The sequence below is a fragment of the Cynocephalus volans genome, chromosome 1 (genome assembly GCF_027409185.1).
Source record: "Cynocephalus volans isolate mCynVol1 chromosome 1, mCynVol1.pri, whole genome shotgun sequence".
In the NCBI taxonomy this organism is placed as follows: domain Eukaryota; kingdom Metazoa; phylum Chordata; class Mammalia; order Dermoptera; family Cynocephalidae; genus Cynocephalus; species Cynocephalus volans.
Genome location: NC_084460.1, coordinates 237231930 through 237248189, shown reverse-complemented (window position 1 = coordinate 237248189; position 16260 = coordinate 237231930). Strand labels below are relative to the sequence as shown.

Below are 16260 nucleotides of genomic sequence, written 5' to 3'. Positions count from 1 at the left end.
CCCATTGTGAATATCAATTTCCTGTATATACTCAGAACTATTTGGGGATTATCTCTTCTCTTTGACTGATCAACTTGACTTATTCTTTGCCAAGACCTTACTGTTTTAATTATTGTAACTTAAATTTTTAACATCTGGTAAGGCAGATCCCTGCACACTAATTTTTCCCCTTCAAAATTCTCTTATCTATTCCTGAACATTAATTATTCTAATGTGCTTTAAAGTCATTTTGACTTCTTCAGAAAGTTTATTTTGATTCTGATTGAACACACACTCACAAGTGTTGGTATTGCGGGGATACTAAATTTTCCTGAGATACAATATAAATAAGACTCTTTAGTTCTTAGCATGACTTATAGCTATATTTTTTTTTTTTTTTTTTTTTTCGTGACCGGCACTCAGCCAGTGAGCGCACTGGTCATTTCTATATAGGATCCGAACCCGCGGCGGGAGCGTCGCCGCGCTCCCAGCGCAGCACTCTACCGAGTGCGCCACGGGCTCGGCCCGACTTATAGCTATATTAATATGTCCCTGTATCCCATACATTTTTCCTTATGTATTTTTCCCACCATTTTGAATGAGATGTTTTGCTCAATTATATTTTTAAATGAATGTTGTAGGTTGAGCAGAAATCTATTGGTTTTTGGATATTTATCTTAAAGCCTTTTCAAATTCTCTTGTTAATGATCATTTAAAAAATTGAATATAGTCTCTTGGGTTTTCGAGGTATATAATCAAATTATATGCAAAGAAAGATAATTTTATCTCTTCTTATTCAATCTTTATGCCAAATATTTTATTTCCTTGTCATATTTTATTAGCTAGAACTTCCAAACACTATTGCATAAAAGTGGCAGTGGATTAGAGGAGGATCTTTTAAGCAATACAAATACCCAAGAGACTACAAAGTAGACTTAAAAATTTAAAACTTTTGTATAAACAAATGATAAACTAGAAAAGCATTCATAATAAGGATTAATGTTCCGAATAACCCTAATATGTGCAGTGCTCCTAAAACTATCATGAATGACAACTTCCTGTATTCATGAGGATGAGGAGTAACTGACACTCTCAATGTAAGAATTCTTTCAACATTTTCTAGAGAGTAACAGTAAATAATAGTAGGCAATTTTTTGACAGTAATTGTAAACAACGATATCCCAAAGAAAAACTACATAGCTGCTTTTCAAGTACTCTATAATGCCTGACAGTCCTTAAAAACACCAGAAATTGTTTTTTTAAATTGTATACCCTTTGACCAGAATTCACATGAATAAATTGTCTCCTGTTGTGTAAGAATGTGTGTTCAAGGATATTTACCATTTTCATATTGACCAAATAAATAAATAAATAAATAAATAAATAAATAAATCCCCTGGAAACTACCTAAATATCCATCAATACAAAAATAGTTGAACGAATTATGACACATTCATACTAAGGAATATTACACAGCTGTTTTTAAAGTATTCATCTGGAAGAATGGTTATGTTAAATTGATAAGTGAAAAAAATCAAAGTAAAAAGTAAGATGTAGAGTATGATCCCTTTTGTGAAAAAGTATCAAAATGAATGTGTATATTGTTATATATATTTATTTATGGCAGCCTGCATTAAAAAATTTTTTTTTGAAATATTAATTGAATGAAATATAAAAGAAAACAAAATAATGATAACCTAGAGAAAAGCTGCATGGTTGCTTTTTAAGTACTCTGTAATGCCTGACTGTTCTTACCAACCAGAAACTTTTTAAAAAAATTGTGGTACAATATATATAATATAAAACTTACTATTTTAACCATTCTTAAGTTTACAAATCAGCAATGTTAAGTACATTTACAGTGTTAAGCCACCATCACCACTATCCATTTCTAGAACTTTTTCATCATCCCAAACAGAAACTGTACCCACTAAACAGACATTCCACATCTTGCTCTCTCTCCCTGCAGCCCCTGGCAACCACCATCCTATGAATTTGACTACTCTAGGTACCTCATCTAAGTGGAATCATATGACATTTGTCCTTTTGTGTCTGGATTATTTCACTTAACATAATGTTGCAAGGTTCATCCTTGTTGTAGCATGTGTCAGAACTACATTCTTTTTTATGGCTGAATAATATTCATTTTATATATATAATAATATTCATTTTATATATACATATATATATATCGTATTTTGTTTATCCATTCATCTGTCAGTAGACATTCAAACTGTTTCCATCTTTCGGCTACTATGAATAATGCTGCTATCAACATGGGTGTACAACTTAGAAATTCTTAATTTAAGCTTTTAGTCTCCAAGGGAGTTCGTATCAACACATGGGAATGCTTTGGAGCATACGTTCATATTTCATTTGTGTCTTCAATATAGATCTTTATCTCAATAAAGAAGCAGATTGTTCTTAAATAACACTGCCTTAGAACCTAGTGGTTCCTAACAGCTTACCTTTAGTTGTTTTACATTTTTTGTTTTAAATAATGCTGAGTCAACAATTTTAACAAGAAATCATGTAGTTGTACCCACCCAAGTGTTGTCTATACAGAGTTCACCAAACTTCAGTCACTTCTGCCTAGCTGCAACAGAAACAAAGACTTGGAATTATCAAATACTTCTAATTAGTATAGATAATAATTACCACGTGGTCCAATATCCACCTGTATTGTGACTGAATCCATTTTTGTCCATTTGCATTGACGAAACAGCTGTATTAAAGCAGGGTGTGACTCTGTACCAATGAACAGGCTAAGTTTAATGAGAATCAAAGTAGTATTTTATAAACATTGTGTATCAACTTTAAAAATATAATTATAGAAAAAGCATTAATCTTCACTGAATGGTCAGCAATATTACCACAAGCGCAGTGCCTAGGTTTTTTCAAACACCAAATGCATATGTATCGGAGATGTGTAGCCAGCCCATGGTTAGGGCTGCATTAATCTCTGACATTCATAAAATGAGATTAGTCAACAGATGATCTTCTGAGAAGCTGTGAATAAAGTGGGCTTTTATTAACCCAGCCTTCAAATTCATTAGAGGAGTTCATCATTTAAAAGAACCTATCTTTTTAAACAAAAAACTACCATATGACCCAGTAATTACACTCCTAGGTCTGTGTCTAAAAGAATTGAAAGCAGAGACTGGAATAGATATCTGTACGTCAATATTCATGGCAGCGTTATTCACAATAGCCAAAAGGAAATACTACCCAAGTATCCATCAGTGGGTGAAGAAATAAACAAAATGGTATATATGTACAATGGAATATATTCAGCCTTTAAAAGGAATGAAATTCTGATATATACTACAATGTAGATGAACCTGGAAAATGATATGCTTAGTGAAATAAGCCAGACATGGGACAGATATTGTATGATTTTACTTACATGAGGTACCTAGAATAGGCAAATTCATAGAGACAGTGAATAGAATAAAAGTCTCCAGGGCCTATGGGGCGGGAAGGAGGGGAGGGTACAGAGTTTTTGTTGAGGATGATGAAAAAGTTTTGGGTATATATGTGGTGATGGTTACACGACATTGTGAATGTCTTTAATGCCACTGAATTAGCCATTTGCAAATGACTAAAGTAATAAATATTATGTCATATCCTTTTTGGTATAATACAGCCTTTTCACATAATGGTGTTTGGTAAGAGAGACTGTGTGTCTGAGATTGGTGGATTGCTTTTGGTTTGCAGGCTGCTGGCTCTCAAATCGGGATGATGGTCAGTTCCCTCACTAACATCACTGTGGCCATGATTATTGCCTTCTACTTCAGCTGGAAGCTGAGCCTGGTCATAGTGTGCTTCTCCCCCTTATTGGCTTTATCAGGAGCCATACAGACCAGAATGTTGACGGGATTTGCTTCGCAAGACAAGCAGGCTATGGAGACAGCGGGACAGGTAATTTTACAGACCTAATTTTCAGAATGCTTGTGGCTGAGAGGCTATCAGACAAACTGTTAAAATTGGACAGTGCAAAGAGAACTAAGGACACTGTTAGCCTGCAGACATTCACAGAAACCTCCCTTGTCATAGGAGCCTCCGCAAGGAAATCTGATGCTATGAGTTTGAGCCGGCGTGGAGACACAGTGGGGTAAACACAGAGGGTACATGTTCAAGTTCCTCTCAAATAGTTATTTGTTCCACATCAGTGTGTTCTCACTTGCAGGTGCGGATAGTTCCATTTTCTGTCTGTTAGGTATTTTCAGCTTAATGGTTTTCCGGAATCATGGTGTCCACAAAAAGAAGAGCTATTATCTTTTTAATGGTGCACATTTTTAATTTTCACACTTTAGTGTGTGCTAGGCTTATGACAAATGTCTTTCCCAAATAGAATTATGAGCTGCAGTTTAGGTTACACATACACTTAGGTTTTAGCTACACATTTTAAAAAGTGTATTCTAATTAACATCTGGTCAGCTGGGGTAAATGAAGGGGTGGTGGCACAGACTTTTATCCGGCATAAGAAATCACATACACACATCTACACCCTCACTCTTTAACAAATTCACTACAATCTAGGCTTTGTCTCTTTTAAGAGAGGGAATGTGAGTACTACCCAAGTCTTCAGAAGCCAAAAGACTTCATATGCCGATGGTAGGAAGTAGTCCTTCTTTGTGCCTTTTTTAGTGTAGAGCCCTAATTCAGAAATAGTGATTATTTACTCTAGGTTGTGAATTAAAACAAACAAACAAAAAATCCATCGTAAAGTCTAAAAGATAAACTCTATACTTAATTTTAAGGTAAATAATACTTGGTCAAATTGATTTTTTTTGGAAAATAGAATCTAATATTTTAAATGTATATTAATTCAATGATCTTTTGTCTCAGGAGATATCTAAAATTACTATTTTAAACATTTCAAATGAATTAGCAAATAAGCTAAAAAGCTTTCAAGGATAACCACGTATACCTATTGTCTTTTCCTTCTCTCTTCTACCGCAAGTGGAGGCAACAAAACCACATCAGAATTAAGTGGCGCTTGAGTTTACCTGACCAATTATCATGGTCCAGTTGGGTATCAGATCTTCAGGGTTCCCAGATCATGCCCCTATCTCTGATTTGTATCGCATTCTGCCATTTGCACCAGATCTAATCCATGCAGCAGTTGAAGAGTTATTTCTGTCTTTCTGTTCCTAAGACTCTTTTTCATTCTTCAGATTACAAATGAAGCCCTCAGTAATATCCGCACTGTTGCTGGAATTGGAAAGGAGAGGTATTTTATAGAAGCATTTGAGACTGAGCTGGAGAAGCCATTCAAGACAGCCATTCGAAAAGCGAATATTTACGGATTCTGCTTTGGCTTCTCCCAAAGCATAACATTTATTGCTAATTCTGCTTCCTACAGATATGGAGGTTACTTAATCCCCAATGAGGGGCTCCATTTCAGCCATGTGCTCAGGTGAGGAATATCTGGCAAAGGTCATAAAAGATTAACACTCTGGGAGGGCTAGCCGGTTCTTTCAGTTAGCTATTTTGCTACTTAACAATCCATCCCAAACTTGGAGTAATAAAACATCTGGGATTTATTATTTCTCAAGATTCTGTGGGTTGTCTGGGTGGTGGTTCTGCCCTGGGCTGACTCAGCCAGGCTTCCGAGTATATTTCTGTCTGCCCATGGCCTCTCTAGCAGCTGAGCTGCTTCTCCTCACGTTATAGTTTCAGAGTTCCAAGTGCAACAGGAGAGGACAAGCCCGAATGTGCAGACACTTTTCCAGTCTCTTCATACTACACACTTTCTAATGTCTCTTTGGCCAAAATAGGCCATACAACCAAGTCCAGATTTAATGAGCAGAGAAATGGAATCTACCTTTTGATGAGAAGAGTAAAAAAATCATATTGCAAAGGATTTATGATAGGATGAATTAATATGATCATTTTTACAATCAACCACACTCGTAAATGCTGAGAAATCTGGAGGTGTTGAATAAGATGGTTCATATATCCGTCATATCTGAACTCTACTCCTCTCTTGCAAAGAGGGCATGTTTCAAGCTGACTGCTCCTAGGGAGAGACAGCAGAGGCTGTACAAACAGAATTAGGTTCCTTTCTTATAACCAGAGCCTACTTTACAAATAAAATGAGCTTCGAGTCCATATTCTCACATTTCCAGAGGTGGGAGCCTAAGGGTGTCAAGGGTACATTGATGCGTATATATGTGGGTGTGGTGGGGAGTGGTGATGGCGAACACGTTCTGAGAAGGCCTTGACAGCATTAGGAAAATTGATCCCAGTAGGAATTTGTTCTTTCGGCTTCATTGTCTAGTCATGAGTTCTCCCTTCTCACCTAATAACTTTCTTCCAGCACTTTTCTCCTGCCCTACTACACCCACCCCAACAGAGAAAGTCTCTTTTCCAAATCTTTGCATATTTAAAGCTACTAACCCAAACCACAAAACACAAACTGTTGACTTGGTTTTGTTTAGTTTATATAAGGTTTTGAAAGAATTGTTTGCCAATGTGCAAAAATTGGGAGACTACAGAAAACTCCCAGTTTCTGCCTTTGCTTTAAAAACTGGAAGATCATCTTCCACCATCTTCCATTTTATTTAAGTGCTTTTCATTCCATTAAGCTTTGGACTGAGCTCCTGAAGATGTTTGGATTTGCAACTCTGGCCTAAAACAAGTCCTGCTTATAAACTGAGCAATATGACCCACAAGGATATGCCCTCTGCCCTGCTAGGCAGGCTCTCTGTGCATGGTGGAGCAGGTGGGCAACTTTGGGGGCTGCCCCTCACATCATAGTCTATACAGCAACAGAGCTATCTTTCACCATGTTTATCATTTGTTTATTCATTCACTCATTTGTTCACTAATTAAGCACATGTTGAATATAGTTAGAGGCTGAGACAAGTAGGATACAGGCAATTGCATCTTTCTTTGGCTGTCTGAAGCATGAATTATATGTATGCTTGGCACAGAATTGATGTTTACATCACCAATCATTATCTTATACACACCTATCATTGATTCAAAGAATGTTAGAATTGTAAGATCAACCCAATCTTGTGTTCTTGCAGGTTTCCCTTCTTTATTTATTTTCAGACATTTTTTTTTTCTCAAAAAAATGTAAAAATTAAGAAAGAGGCTATTGTAGTTGAATCAAAGTTGGGGGTCTGAGTCTGCCCTTGTTCATGGAACACAATTTGAAAACTGCAAATCTCTCTATCCTCCACCTTCCCAGACAAGTCTGAAGTGACTTGCTCGAGGGACTCGGTCCTTTCCTAACAGAACCAGAGCTAGACCTCCAAATTCCTGCCACATAGGCCATCACCTCAACCACACTCCCCATCTACCTGGGTGTCTGTTTGATTGCAGGGTGATCTCTTCAGTTGTACTGAGTGCAACAGCTCTTGGAAGAGCCTTCTCTTACACCCCAAATTATGCCAAAGCTAAAATATCAGCTGCACGCCTTTTTCAATTGCTGGACCGACGACCCCCAATCAATGTATACAGTAGTGCAGGTGAAAAATGGGTAAGTACTGGTTGTGGGGGTGGGGGTGGGTGGGTTATATTTATGTGTGTGTGCAGGAACGGCCATTGGGGATGGTCATACAATACCACTTAGCTTCTAAATTCTCATGGTATATGGATTCATTCATACATACTTGGAATGGACAGATAGTAGGTTTAGAAGTATAAGAGCTTGAAGTAAATTAGCATTAAAAATTATTCACAAAGCAGGCATTTGAATAAGAAAATGATATCCAATGAGTGCTAAGTTCTGTGTAGTATAAAAGACACTTAGTTCCAGAATGAATGAATACAGTTGTCTTTTGAGACCTACCCAGCCACCATGTTTTCTATTGATGTACTTGTATGGAATGCAGAAAAACTAGTTCTTCCTGTCCAATAATATTGATTTGATTCGTGTTCATCTGGGATCAAGTTTTAGTCCATGCGGACACCCAGAAAATTAATTCAATCTTAACAAAATGTCTTTTCTTCTAATTGATAATCCCAGAGATGTTTTTAAATCTTCCCTGCCTATTTTTGAAAACTTCAGTATGTTCAAGAGAGTAAAACAAACCTAAATACTAGTAAAGCTAAATTCCAAACTCTTTTTAAATTGGTCAAGTGGCTTGTTTCTCCTTCAGCTCAAAAAAAAAGTATAGTCTCTGTGTGATCTATTAAGTGTCTATTCATCTCCAGAGTTCATAGTTCAGACAGTTTTAAGCACACTAAAGTACAATTGAAAGTATTCACTTTTGCAGTATAGACCTCAAGTAACTTTCTCTCTAGGTCATTTGAAGTGTAATGTTATTATTTTAAGTCTTTGGGGGAACAGAGCTGTAGGGGTTTTAACAGTTTACTGGCTTCTGTAATGTAATAATATCTTCTAGCTATTCTGTTCCATTCAGAATGTCAAGGAACGGAGGACAAGGAAATCCCTTTAGGTTAGAATGGGAATAAGAGGGGTCAGATATCTTTAATTTCACTGCTCAAGCCTCCCTTTATACTACACCTGCTAGAATAGAGAATACAATGTCATTTCATTAAGTTGCTGACTCTGTACTTTTCACTTTGGCTGCATGGTGTTGAAGGTATCTTAAGCAGAGATTTAAAACTCAGACTTAGGTGCATTTTCAATATTCTCGACTCCAGTAGGAGCATACGTTATTCCAATCTCCCATCCACAGGACAACTTCCAGGGGAGGATTGACTTTGTTGACTGTAAATTTACATATCCTTCTCGACCTGATATACAAGTTCTGAATGGTCTCTCAGTGTCCGTTAGCCCAGGGAAGACTCTGGCATTTGTTGGAAGCAGTGGATGTGGCAAAAGCACCAGTATTCAGCTGTTGGAACGTTTCTACGATCCTGATAAAGGGAAGGTGGTAAGCAACACAAGTGCTTTTGAAAATTGTGCTTTCTGCAGAATATCTCCAACCCTTGAAAGTGGTCTTTGAGATTGTGCCTCGCCAAACTCACTCTCAAGTGCTTGCTGTGGACATGTACCAGGTGGATAGTTGCCAGTTCCTGTCATTTCTGGTTGACCTGATTCTACCTCACAGTTTCTAACATCATATTCTTCCCAGCTCCAGATGGCCTGCTGACCAGTTGGGCAAAGAAAACTGGGCACACTGCAAAGCTGGAGATGTGTGTATTTAACAGAAGCATTCACTTACCCGTAAATGGAGCAGAAAGTGCAGACTAATCAGGAAACTAATGACCGGGAATGGAAAAAGTGGGGGTGATAAGGGACACAATGATAAATGAGCAAGAAAGAGGACTTAGCATGAAAAATTTGAGACAATCCTGATTCAAGAAGCTTAAGTCTAAATAATATAAGGAACTCAAATTGATAGCCAGGTACCGTAAAGTTTTGGCAATGATATTTGAAAAATCGGTGAATTGCATTGTCGCTTATTTTCCACAGCCTTTCTTTCTCTTCTTTTTCTCTCCTCTTTCTTTTCTTTTTTTGAAAGTAATACATGCAGAGAATTACAAAATCAGATAATAAAGGTTTGTAATAAAAGCAACCTATGGGTCCACCCTTTCACCTCCCTGCTGTCACATCTCTCTGCTCACAGACAACTATTTTTAACCACTTGATATTTTTAGATCTCCCAGTGACTACTTCTATGTCTCTAAATAATATGCTCATGCTGCTGTTTCATGACTTAACAAATTTAGACTCTCTGTTAACTTATTCTCCAGGGAAGAAAATATAGCTTTCACCATTCCTCTCCTTTTACCTATCTCCTCCCAATATAGTTAAATCATTTTTTTAGCCCCTCTATTTGTAAATTTAACTAATACACTTCCCTTGCTTCCCACCACCTATGGGTACTGTCTCTGTTCTCACTTTCTAAGATGAGAATATTAACCATCCTACCTTTATTTTTACTTCTTGCTCCCTCCTTTTACCTCTCAAGTTCTTACTATGCTTTTTTATTATCAAGAATAAGAGACATTCTGTTTATATCATTGGTTATTCTCCTGCTTTCACTCTAGGTTGATTCTAAACGTTGAAAATCAATTAACAGCTTGTGTTATGATTATGTAAATACTGTTCATCCCACAGTCAAGTAGTGAGGCATGTCAGCATTCCGTTTTCTTAACTGGTTTTTCTAAAAGGCTTTCTTTTTCTTACATTCTCTGTCTGTATACAAATCTTTATGTTCTTCCAATGTCTCTATCCTGCTGTCTATGCTGAGGGACCTGCTTCTTTTCCCCATTTCTGTCACTGCCTAGGCTAACTGCAACCTCTGCTTGTTGAACAGCTGTCATCCTGTGAGTTCCTACAATGTTTTCTTGGATAAGATCCATTATTTCCTAGTTCTCATATTTTCCTTTTTCTTGGTTTTCACCGACTTTTGTTGGAGCACATCAACAAGTGGTTTTCTAGGAAATGGTTCAGAGGTATGAATCTGAAAATTCATTTTATTTTGCTACATACTTGATTGATTATTTAGCCCTAATATTTTGAAAGTGGCCTTTGTGATTTCCCTGAATAGTATAGTCTTGATTACAATAAGGATAGACAGCATTATGAAGAGAAATGCTGAGAAAACTTGAAAGAGGCAACTAAAGATTCCCTGTTTTAAAGCAAACAAAGGAAACGAGCAAACAGATATTGGCAGAATTCAGGAATTTATGAAAATGGGGCATAAGAGTTGATTGCTTATGATTTATAATCACTTCTGTTATTAATTTTAGGTAGAAAGATTTCAATTTGTCTGGAATTATTTGGTGATTGGTGAACCTAAAAAGCATAGCACTGAGGTCTGATCTCTGTAAGAGAGAGGGTTTATTTTTCCAAAATGTCAGCTCTATCATGCCTATCACCCAGGTAGATTGTGAACTATGTGAGATGCAGGGACCTGAACCCTTCGTGTTTGAACTCTCCAACTTTAACGTGTATGTATTATGTATATTTCTCTGAATGTGCTCAGTGAATGTTCTGGTCACAGGTAGGAAAGCCCATGAAGAAGTCATTATTAGTACTTGCGTTGTATAGGTACAATATATTTTATGTCACTGTAAAACATTGCTGCAAAAATTTTAAGTAGGAAAAATACCACTTTTCATCAATTTTTAAAAATCCTCTTTGCTCTTAACGAAGCTATCAAATCCAGGCATTCAATATTTTCAACATTTAATTGGACACCTGTGATGTGCCTAGTACTACATTAGCCCTGTGGGAGAGTCTCAGGTACATGAAGCATGTCTTCTGTCTTCTAGGAGTTCACAACACAGCACATATAGAACAATTAGCAAGCAGCTACAGTATTTAATTGTGCTTTGCACACTTAAGTACTATGGAAAATAAATACAGCAAGATGAGTGGGGGCTAATTGTTGTTGAAGAATAACATTTTTTCTAATAGTGTTTGCTTTTTTCACTGCTGAGAAATTAGAATATAATCCATTTATACCATTTAATGTAACCTTTTTCTGAAATCATAAAGTGAAATACTTTATAGTAGTATGTTAGACATACTGTACCTTCAATATTCTAGGAGGCTTAAGCAAACCAGCTCAAATAGTAGATTTTTTAGTACCTGTACTTAACTGTCTCACTAGCCATGAGTTCTTAGGAAACAAAGATTATGTTTTCTTTACACAACAGACACAAGCTGTTTAGCATGGTGCCTTTGTGGCAGGTGATTCAATATATGCTTTTTGATTAACTAAGTGAATAAATATATTCCTATCTTACTTGAGTCTATTATCTCAGTTACTCAGAGACTGGTATCAGTAAAATCAAGGAAACAGGTTTGATTTTTATATTGTCCAGTAGTTTCACATAAAAAAATCCTTTTCATTACTCACAGAGTCTCAAAATTGAGCAATTCTGGACACTTGTATAGAGTGTGCTGCGTCAAAGTATAAGGGAAAATTTTTTAAACTAAGTACTGTCTTGAGTGTCTGTCTCATTTGCACACCTGCAGAGCTAGAGTTTGAGAAACACAAGAACTAAAAAAACCCATAGTGTGATCAGTGTTAACTTTGACACCACTCCTGATAGACACCACCTCTGGAGGTCAAAGGTGACATATCTTGTTTCCCAGAGTCCTGGGATTGTTGTCTCTTAAGCAAAACAAATGTCCTGCATAACACTTACCTCTAGAATGTGAACTTTCCTCTCTGCTGGAATTCTAAAACTTAATGCCCTTTGTCATCACCTCTATTGGCAGATGATAGATGGTCATGACACCAGAAAAGTCAATATCCAGTTCCTCCGCTCGAACATTGGAATTGTTTCCCAGGAACCGGTGTTGTTCGCCTGTAGTATAATGGACAATATCAAGTATGGAGACAACACCAAAGAAATTCCCATGGAAAGAGTCATAGCTGCTGCAAAGCAGGCTCAGCTGCACGATTTTGTCATGTCACTCCCAGAGGTGGGTACCAAGTCAGAGCCATTCCCTATGGGAGATGGGGATGGGGAGAGGTAGAATGACCAAAAAGTATTGTGATTGTTGCTCACAGAGAAGTTCAAAGGCAACACAATTTATGTCCCAATGCCCCAGGATTCTCTGAGATTTTTAAGCAAAATAAATGTCCTTCGTCAACATATTCCTTAGCTTTGGAAAGTATTATATTATCCAGCACGATGGATGCTATGGAATTTCTTGCACATAAAATCGTACTACATTGAGCATTAGCTTAGCATAATGGAAAAAAGCCTGAGATCTAGAGCATACTCATACCTGAGTTCAAATTCAAGCTTTGCCACTTACCAGCTGTGTAAACTTTGGCACAATTACTTACCTTTTCTGAGATTGTCTGTTCCATCTGCACAATGCAAAAATAGTGTTCAGATGAAAGAATATGCTTACTAGCTGCACAAAGAAATCCACTGCTATTATTACCACCATCATTATCTCATTACTTGGCAGCGTATACTATGTGTGGTGGGGTAAGTCATATCTGCCTTGTGTCTCTTACATTACCAGAGCCAAGTCTGAACTTAGCACAATATCCACTCTCCATTTTTCTACTCACCAAGAGTCTCTCTTGGTGATTGATCACAAGGAGAATTAAAACATTGAAACCAAATTATAGGAGCCAAATACTACCTTTAACCTTCTCTACTTCCATTTTAAAATACCGCTAGGGAATTTTTCTTTGTAAGTGATTATGTTTATAAATTTTGTGGTGTTTGTGGTAAGCTTTTCCATTTGCTCTTTTTATAAAGTCTCCTAAGTCTTAGGCTCTTGGCCTGGTTCTAACCTGAGTAGCTCAGTCTGTAGGCACATAGAAATTACTGTTTGCTGCATCCTAAGCTGAAAAGCAAAGCTTGTGTGTTTCCTGGAAGATTCATGTATTCCACAAATCTTTATTGAGCACCTAATCATTTTGTGCAAGTCACTGGCTTGGAGTGGTTTATTACCTCTTTCTCATACAGACTTGCCCACAATACCCTTTGCTGAGCACTTTGTCTCCACAAGGACAAAGCAAGGTTGTCATGGGTCTCACCTGGCTTAGTCGAGCATTTGTCAGGCAGCGAGGGAGGCCGAGGAAGAAAATAGATCTTGTTGTGGAAGGCAGGGTAGAGTAGAGGGCAAGGGCAGGCTCAGAAGCTAGACTCTCCCAAATTTAGATTTCACCTTCACTGTTCTTACTTGTTTGTCTTTGAACAATTTTCTTACTTCTCTGTGCATAAGTTTTATAATCTGTAAAACAGGAAAAACATGGCTTCTGTGAATATCAAAGATAACTCAGCTAGAATAGTGAGCACAATACCTGATACATAGTAAATATGCCACAAGTGTTAATTATTTTTTTTTGTATAGCCATATCAAGCATCTAGCTAGAGATGTTCTTTCCTGATTTTGTCTAAAACTCACAACAAATATGTGAACTATATATTAATACTGCATTCAGTATGGGTTTTCAGCACAAAGACATTTAAAGAATTTGCTCATGATCACAGAGTTAGTAAGCAGCAGAGTTTAAATTCAAACCAAGTCTTGTGTTCCAGAATGATGTCACCCCAGTAAAGGAATGCACCAGAAGATCTCTCAAAAGGCATTGCCACTCCTGGGATTATTCCATCTTGGAAATGTCTTCTAGATAAGAGTCTGGAAATAAGGACTTCTCAAATCAAGGATGATCTCATATACAGTGGTACTTCAAAATGTTCATGGAAAAATAGAATTAAAAGATAATGTGAATCTTTCCATGAACTTTTTTTTTTTTTAATTTTTAAATTTTTTATTTTTTTATTTTTTTAAATTTTATTTTGTCGATATACATTGTAGCTGATTATTGCTCCCCATCACCAAAACCTCCCTCCCTTCTCCCTCCCCCCCTCCCCCCCAACAATGTCCTTTCTGTTTGCTTGTTGTATCAACTTCAAATAATTGTGGTTGTTATATCTTCTTCCCCCCCCCCCCGGTTTGTGTGTGTGTGTGTGTGTGTGTGTGTGTGAATTTCCATGAACTTTTTGAAGTACTCTCTTATGGGATCTTTCCTGAACACAGGGAGAAAGAGATTGAAAATATAAACCTAAAAGAAATGCAGAGATGAGGAATAAAGTCCCCTAGTTTCCCACATCAAAGGTCACAAACTTCATATTTCTCTTATATTCTTGAGTGGATTTGACATCCTTTATAGGATTCATTCACTATCCCAAAGTTCAAAAAACAACAAATAATTACAATTCTCACAGGAGTCACAGATGTGGGCTCCATATGGCACAGGAGCAATCACTGTTACTGGTTCTCAAACTTACCATACTTTTTTCAGAAATATGAAACTAACGTTGGGTCCCAGGGGTCTCAGCTCTCTCGAGGGGAGAAACAGCGCATTGCTATTGCTCGGGCCATTGTTCGAGATCCTAAAATCTTGCTACTGGATGAAGCCACTTCTGCCTTAGACACAGAAAGTGAAAAGGTATGTACTGATTTTCTAAAGTCTTAGATCATTATAAATGACTCTCTTGCTGTAAGATTTGTCCTTATAAAATGATGCTAATTTTAATTTTCTGATTCATTAACAGTAGGAATTGGCAATACTTTGTGGAACCAAAAGACAATCTAGAAAAAGTAATTAAACATACGATTCCTTCAAATAAAAAAATGTTAACTTTAAAATAAGAATTGTTTTTAAGATTCTTTAGGCTAAGTGACATTTTTTTGAGGACAAATAATTAGCTTTCTTAAATAAAGTAAAACAATCTGGATCAGCTGTTAGGCATTTCATGTTCTATAATTCTGAAATTATGTGACGGTGTAGGTACACCACATACAACACAAAGAAAAAGGAGATATCTGATGTGCAGTTTGCATGAAAAGAGATGCATTCAACGAAACACAATTAGGGAATTTAAAATTTATACTTAACACCTTAAAAGGCAGGAATCCATCTTGGACAAAGCTAAAATTTCTACAATGAAGAGCACTACCAGGAATGGCTGATACTGCCATCCTACATTGTTTCCTTGGTCTTTTACTTAGTAAACTAGACTACCAAGTTTTGTAAAATTACATAGTGACTTTGTAGTTGGGTTCATTCTTCACTGAAATTTCTCAGCCTGTGCACTGGAATTTAAATCACTGGTGCATTGTATTCAGCAAATTTTTGCTTAATCCTCTCTTAGGTCGAGCCCTTGGGTTTACCCCTAAGTGTAGGGTGGTGTCACACTGAACTCTTGCCACAGTGGGCTGGGAACAACCCTGTGTCCTGGCACCAACTTTCCATCTTCTCTTTGCAGACGGTGCAGGTTGCTCTGGACAAAGCCAGAGAAGGAAGGACCTGCATTGTCATTGCCCATCGCTTGTCCACCATCCAGAACTCGGATATCATCGCTGTCATGTCACAGGGAGTGGTGATTGAAAAGGGGTCCCACGAGGAATTGATGGCCCAGAAAGGAGCCTACTACAAATTAGTCACCACAGGAGCCCCCATCAGTTGACCTGTCTCAAGAACTTCATGCACAGATGATGCACATATTACAGGAGTACTGTGGGTTGTTTTTCTTTGGGGAGGAATGTTAATATTTTACTTTCACAGACATTGTCATATGTTGGGATCCCAGCTAATTTCTAATGACCTTCACTAATAATCCAGTTTTAGATGTTCATAAAGAAGATGAAAGAAACTTGGAGCAGTGTGGGTGAAAATCCCATGTCAAGCAGCTGCCCAGCCATTGCCCAGTGCATCTCTATGCAGGAGCCAGTCCCACTTCCAATGTGGGAATTAGTGAGAAGCCATGGAGCAGATGAGACCTTGAACTCCTCAAGGGCAGAGCCCTGTCTTCTGCATTTTTGAACTCGCCAGTGTCCACAGAGCCTGGTCCATAGCAGGC

General features: G+C 37.4%; 1 protein-coding gene across 3 annotated transcripts in view; it reads left to right on the top strand.

The window, feature by feature from the left end:
• The window catches only part of ABCB11 (ATP binding cassette subfamily B member 11), a 76294-nt gene extending 60427 nt beyond the window's left edge, over positions 1 to 15867 (top strand). For 2 of the 3 annotated variants that reach the window (XM_063110941.1, XM_063110922.1), the window contains exons 21-27: positions 3697 to 3900; positions 5160 to 5401; positions 7318 to 7474; positions 8640 to 8837; positions 12143 to 12349; positions 14700 to 14846; positions 15667 to 15867. In XM_063110941.1, coding sequence (XP_062967011.1) covers positions 3697 to 3900; positions 5160 to 5401; positions 7318 to 7474; positions 8640 to 8837; positions 12143 to 12349; positions 14700 to 14846; positions 15667 to 15867 — 1356 coding nt within the window. Of the gene's footprint in view, positions 1 to 3696; positions 3901 to 5159; positions 5402 to 7317; positions 7475 to 8639; positions 8838 to 12142; positions 12350 to 13410; positions 13414 to 14699; positions 14847 to 15666 lie in introns of all 3 variants that reach the window. The other variant, XM_063110932.1, reaches the window with a different exon arrangement.
• The last annotated feature ends 393 nt before the right edge of the window (positions 15868 to 16260 follow it).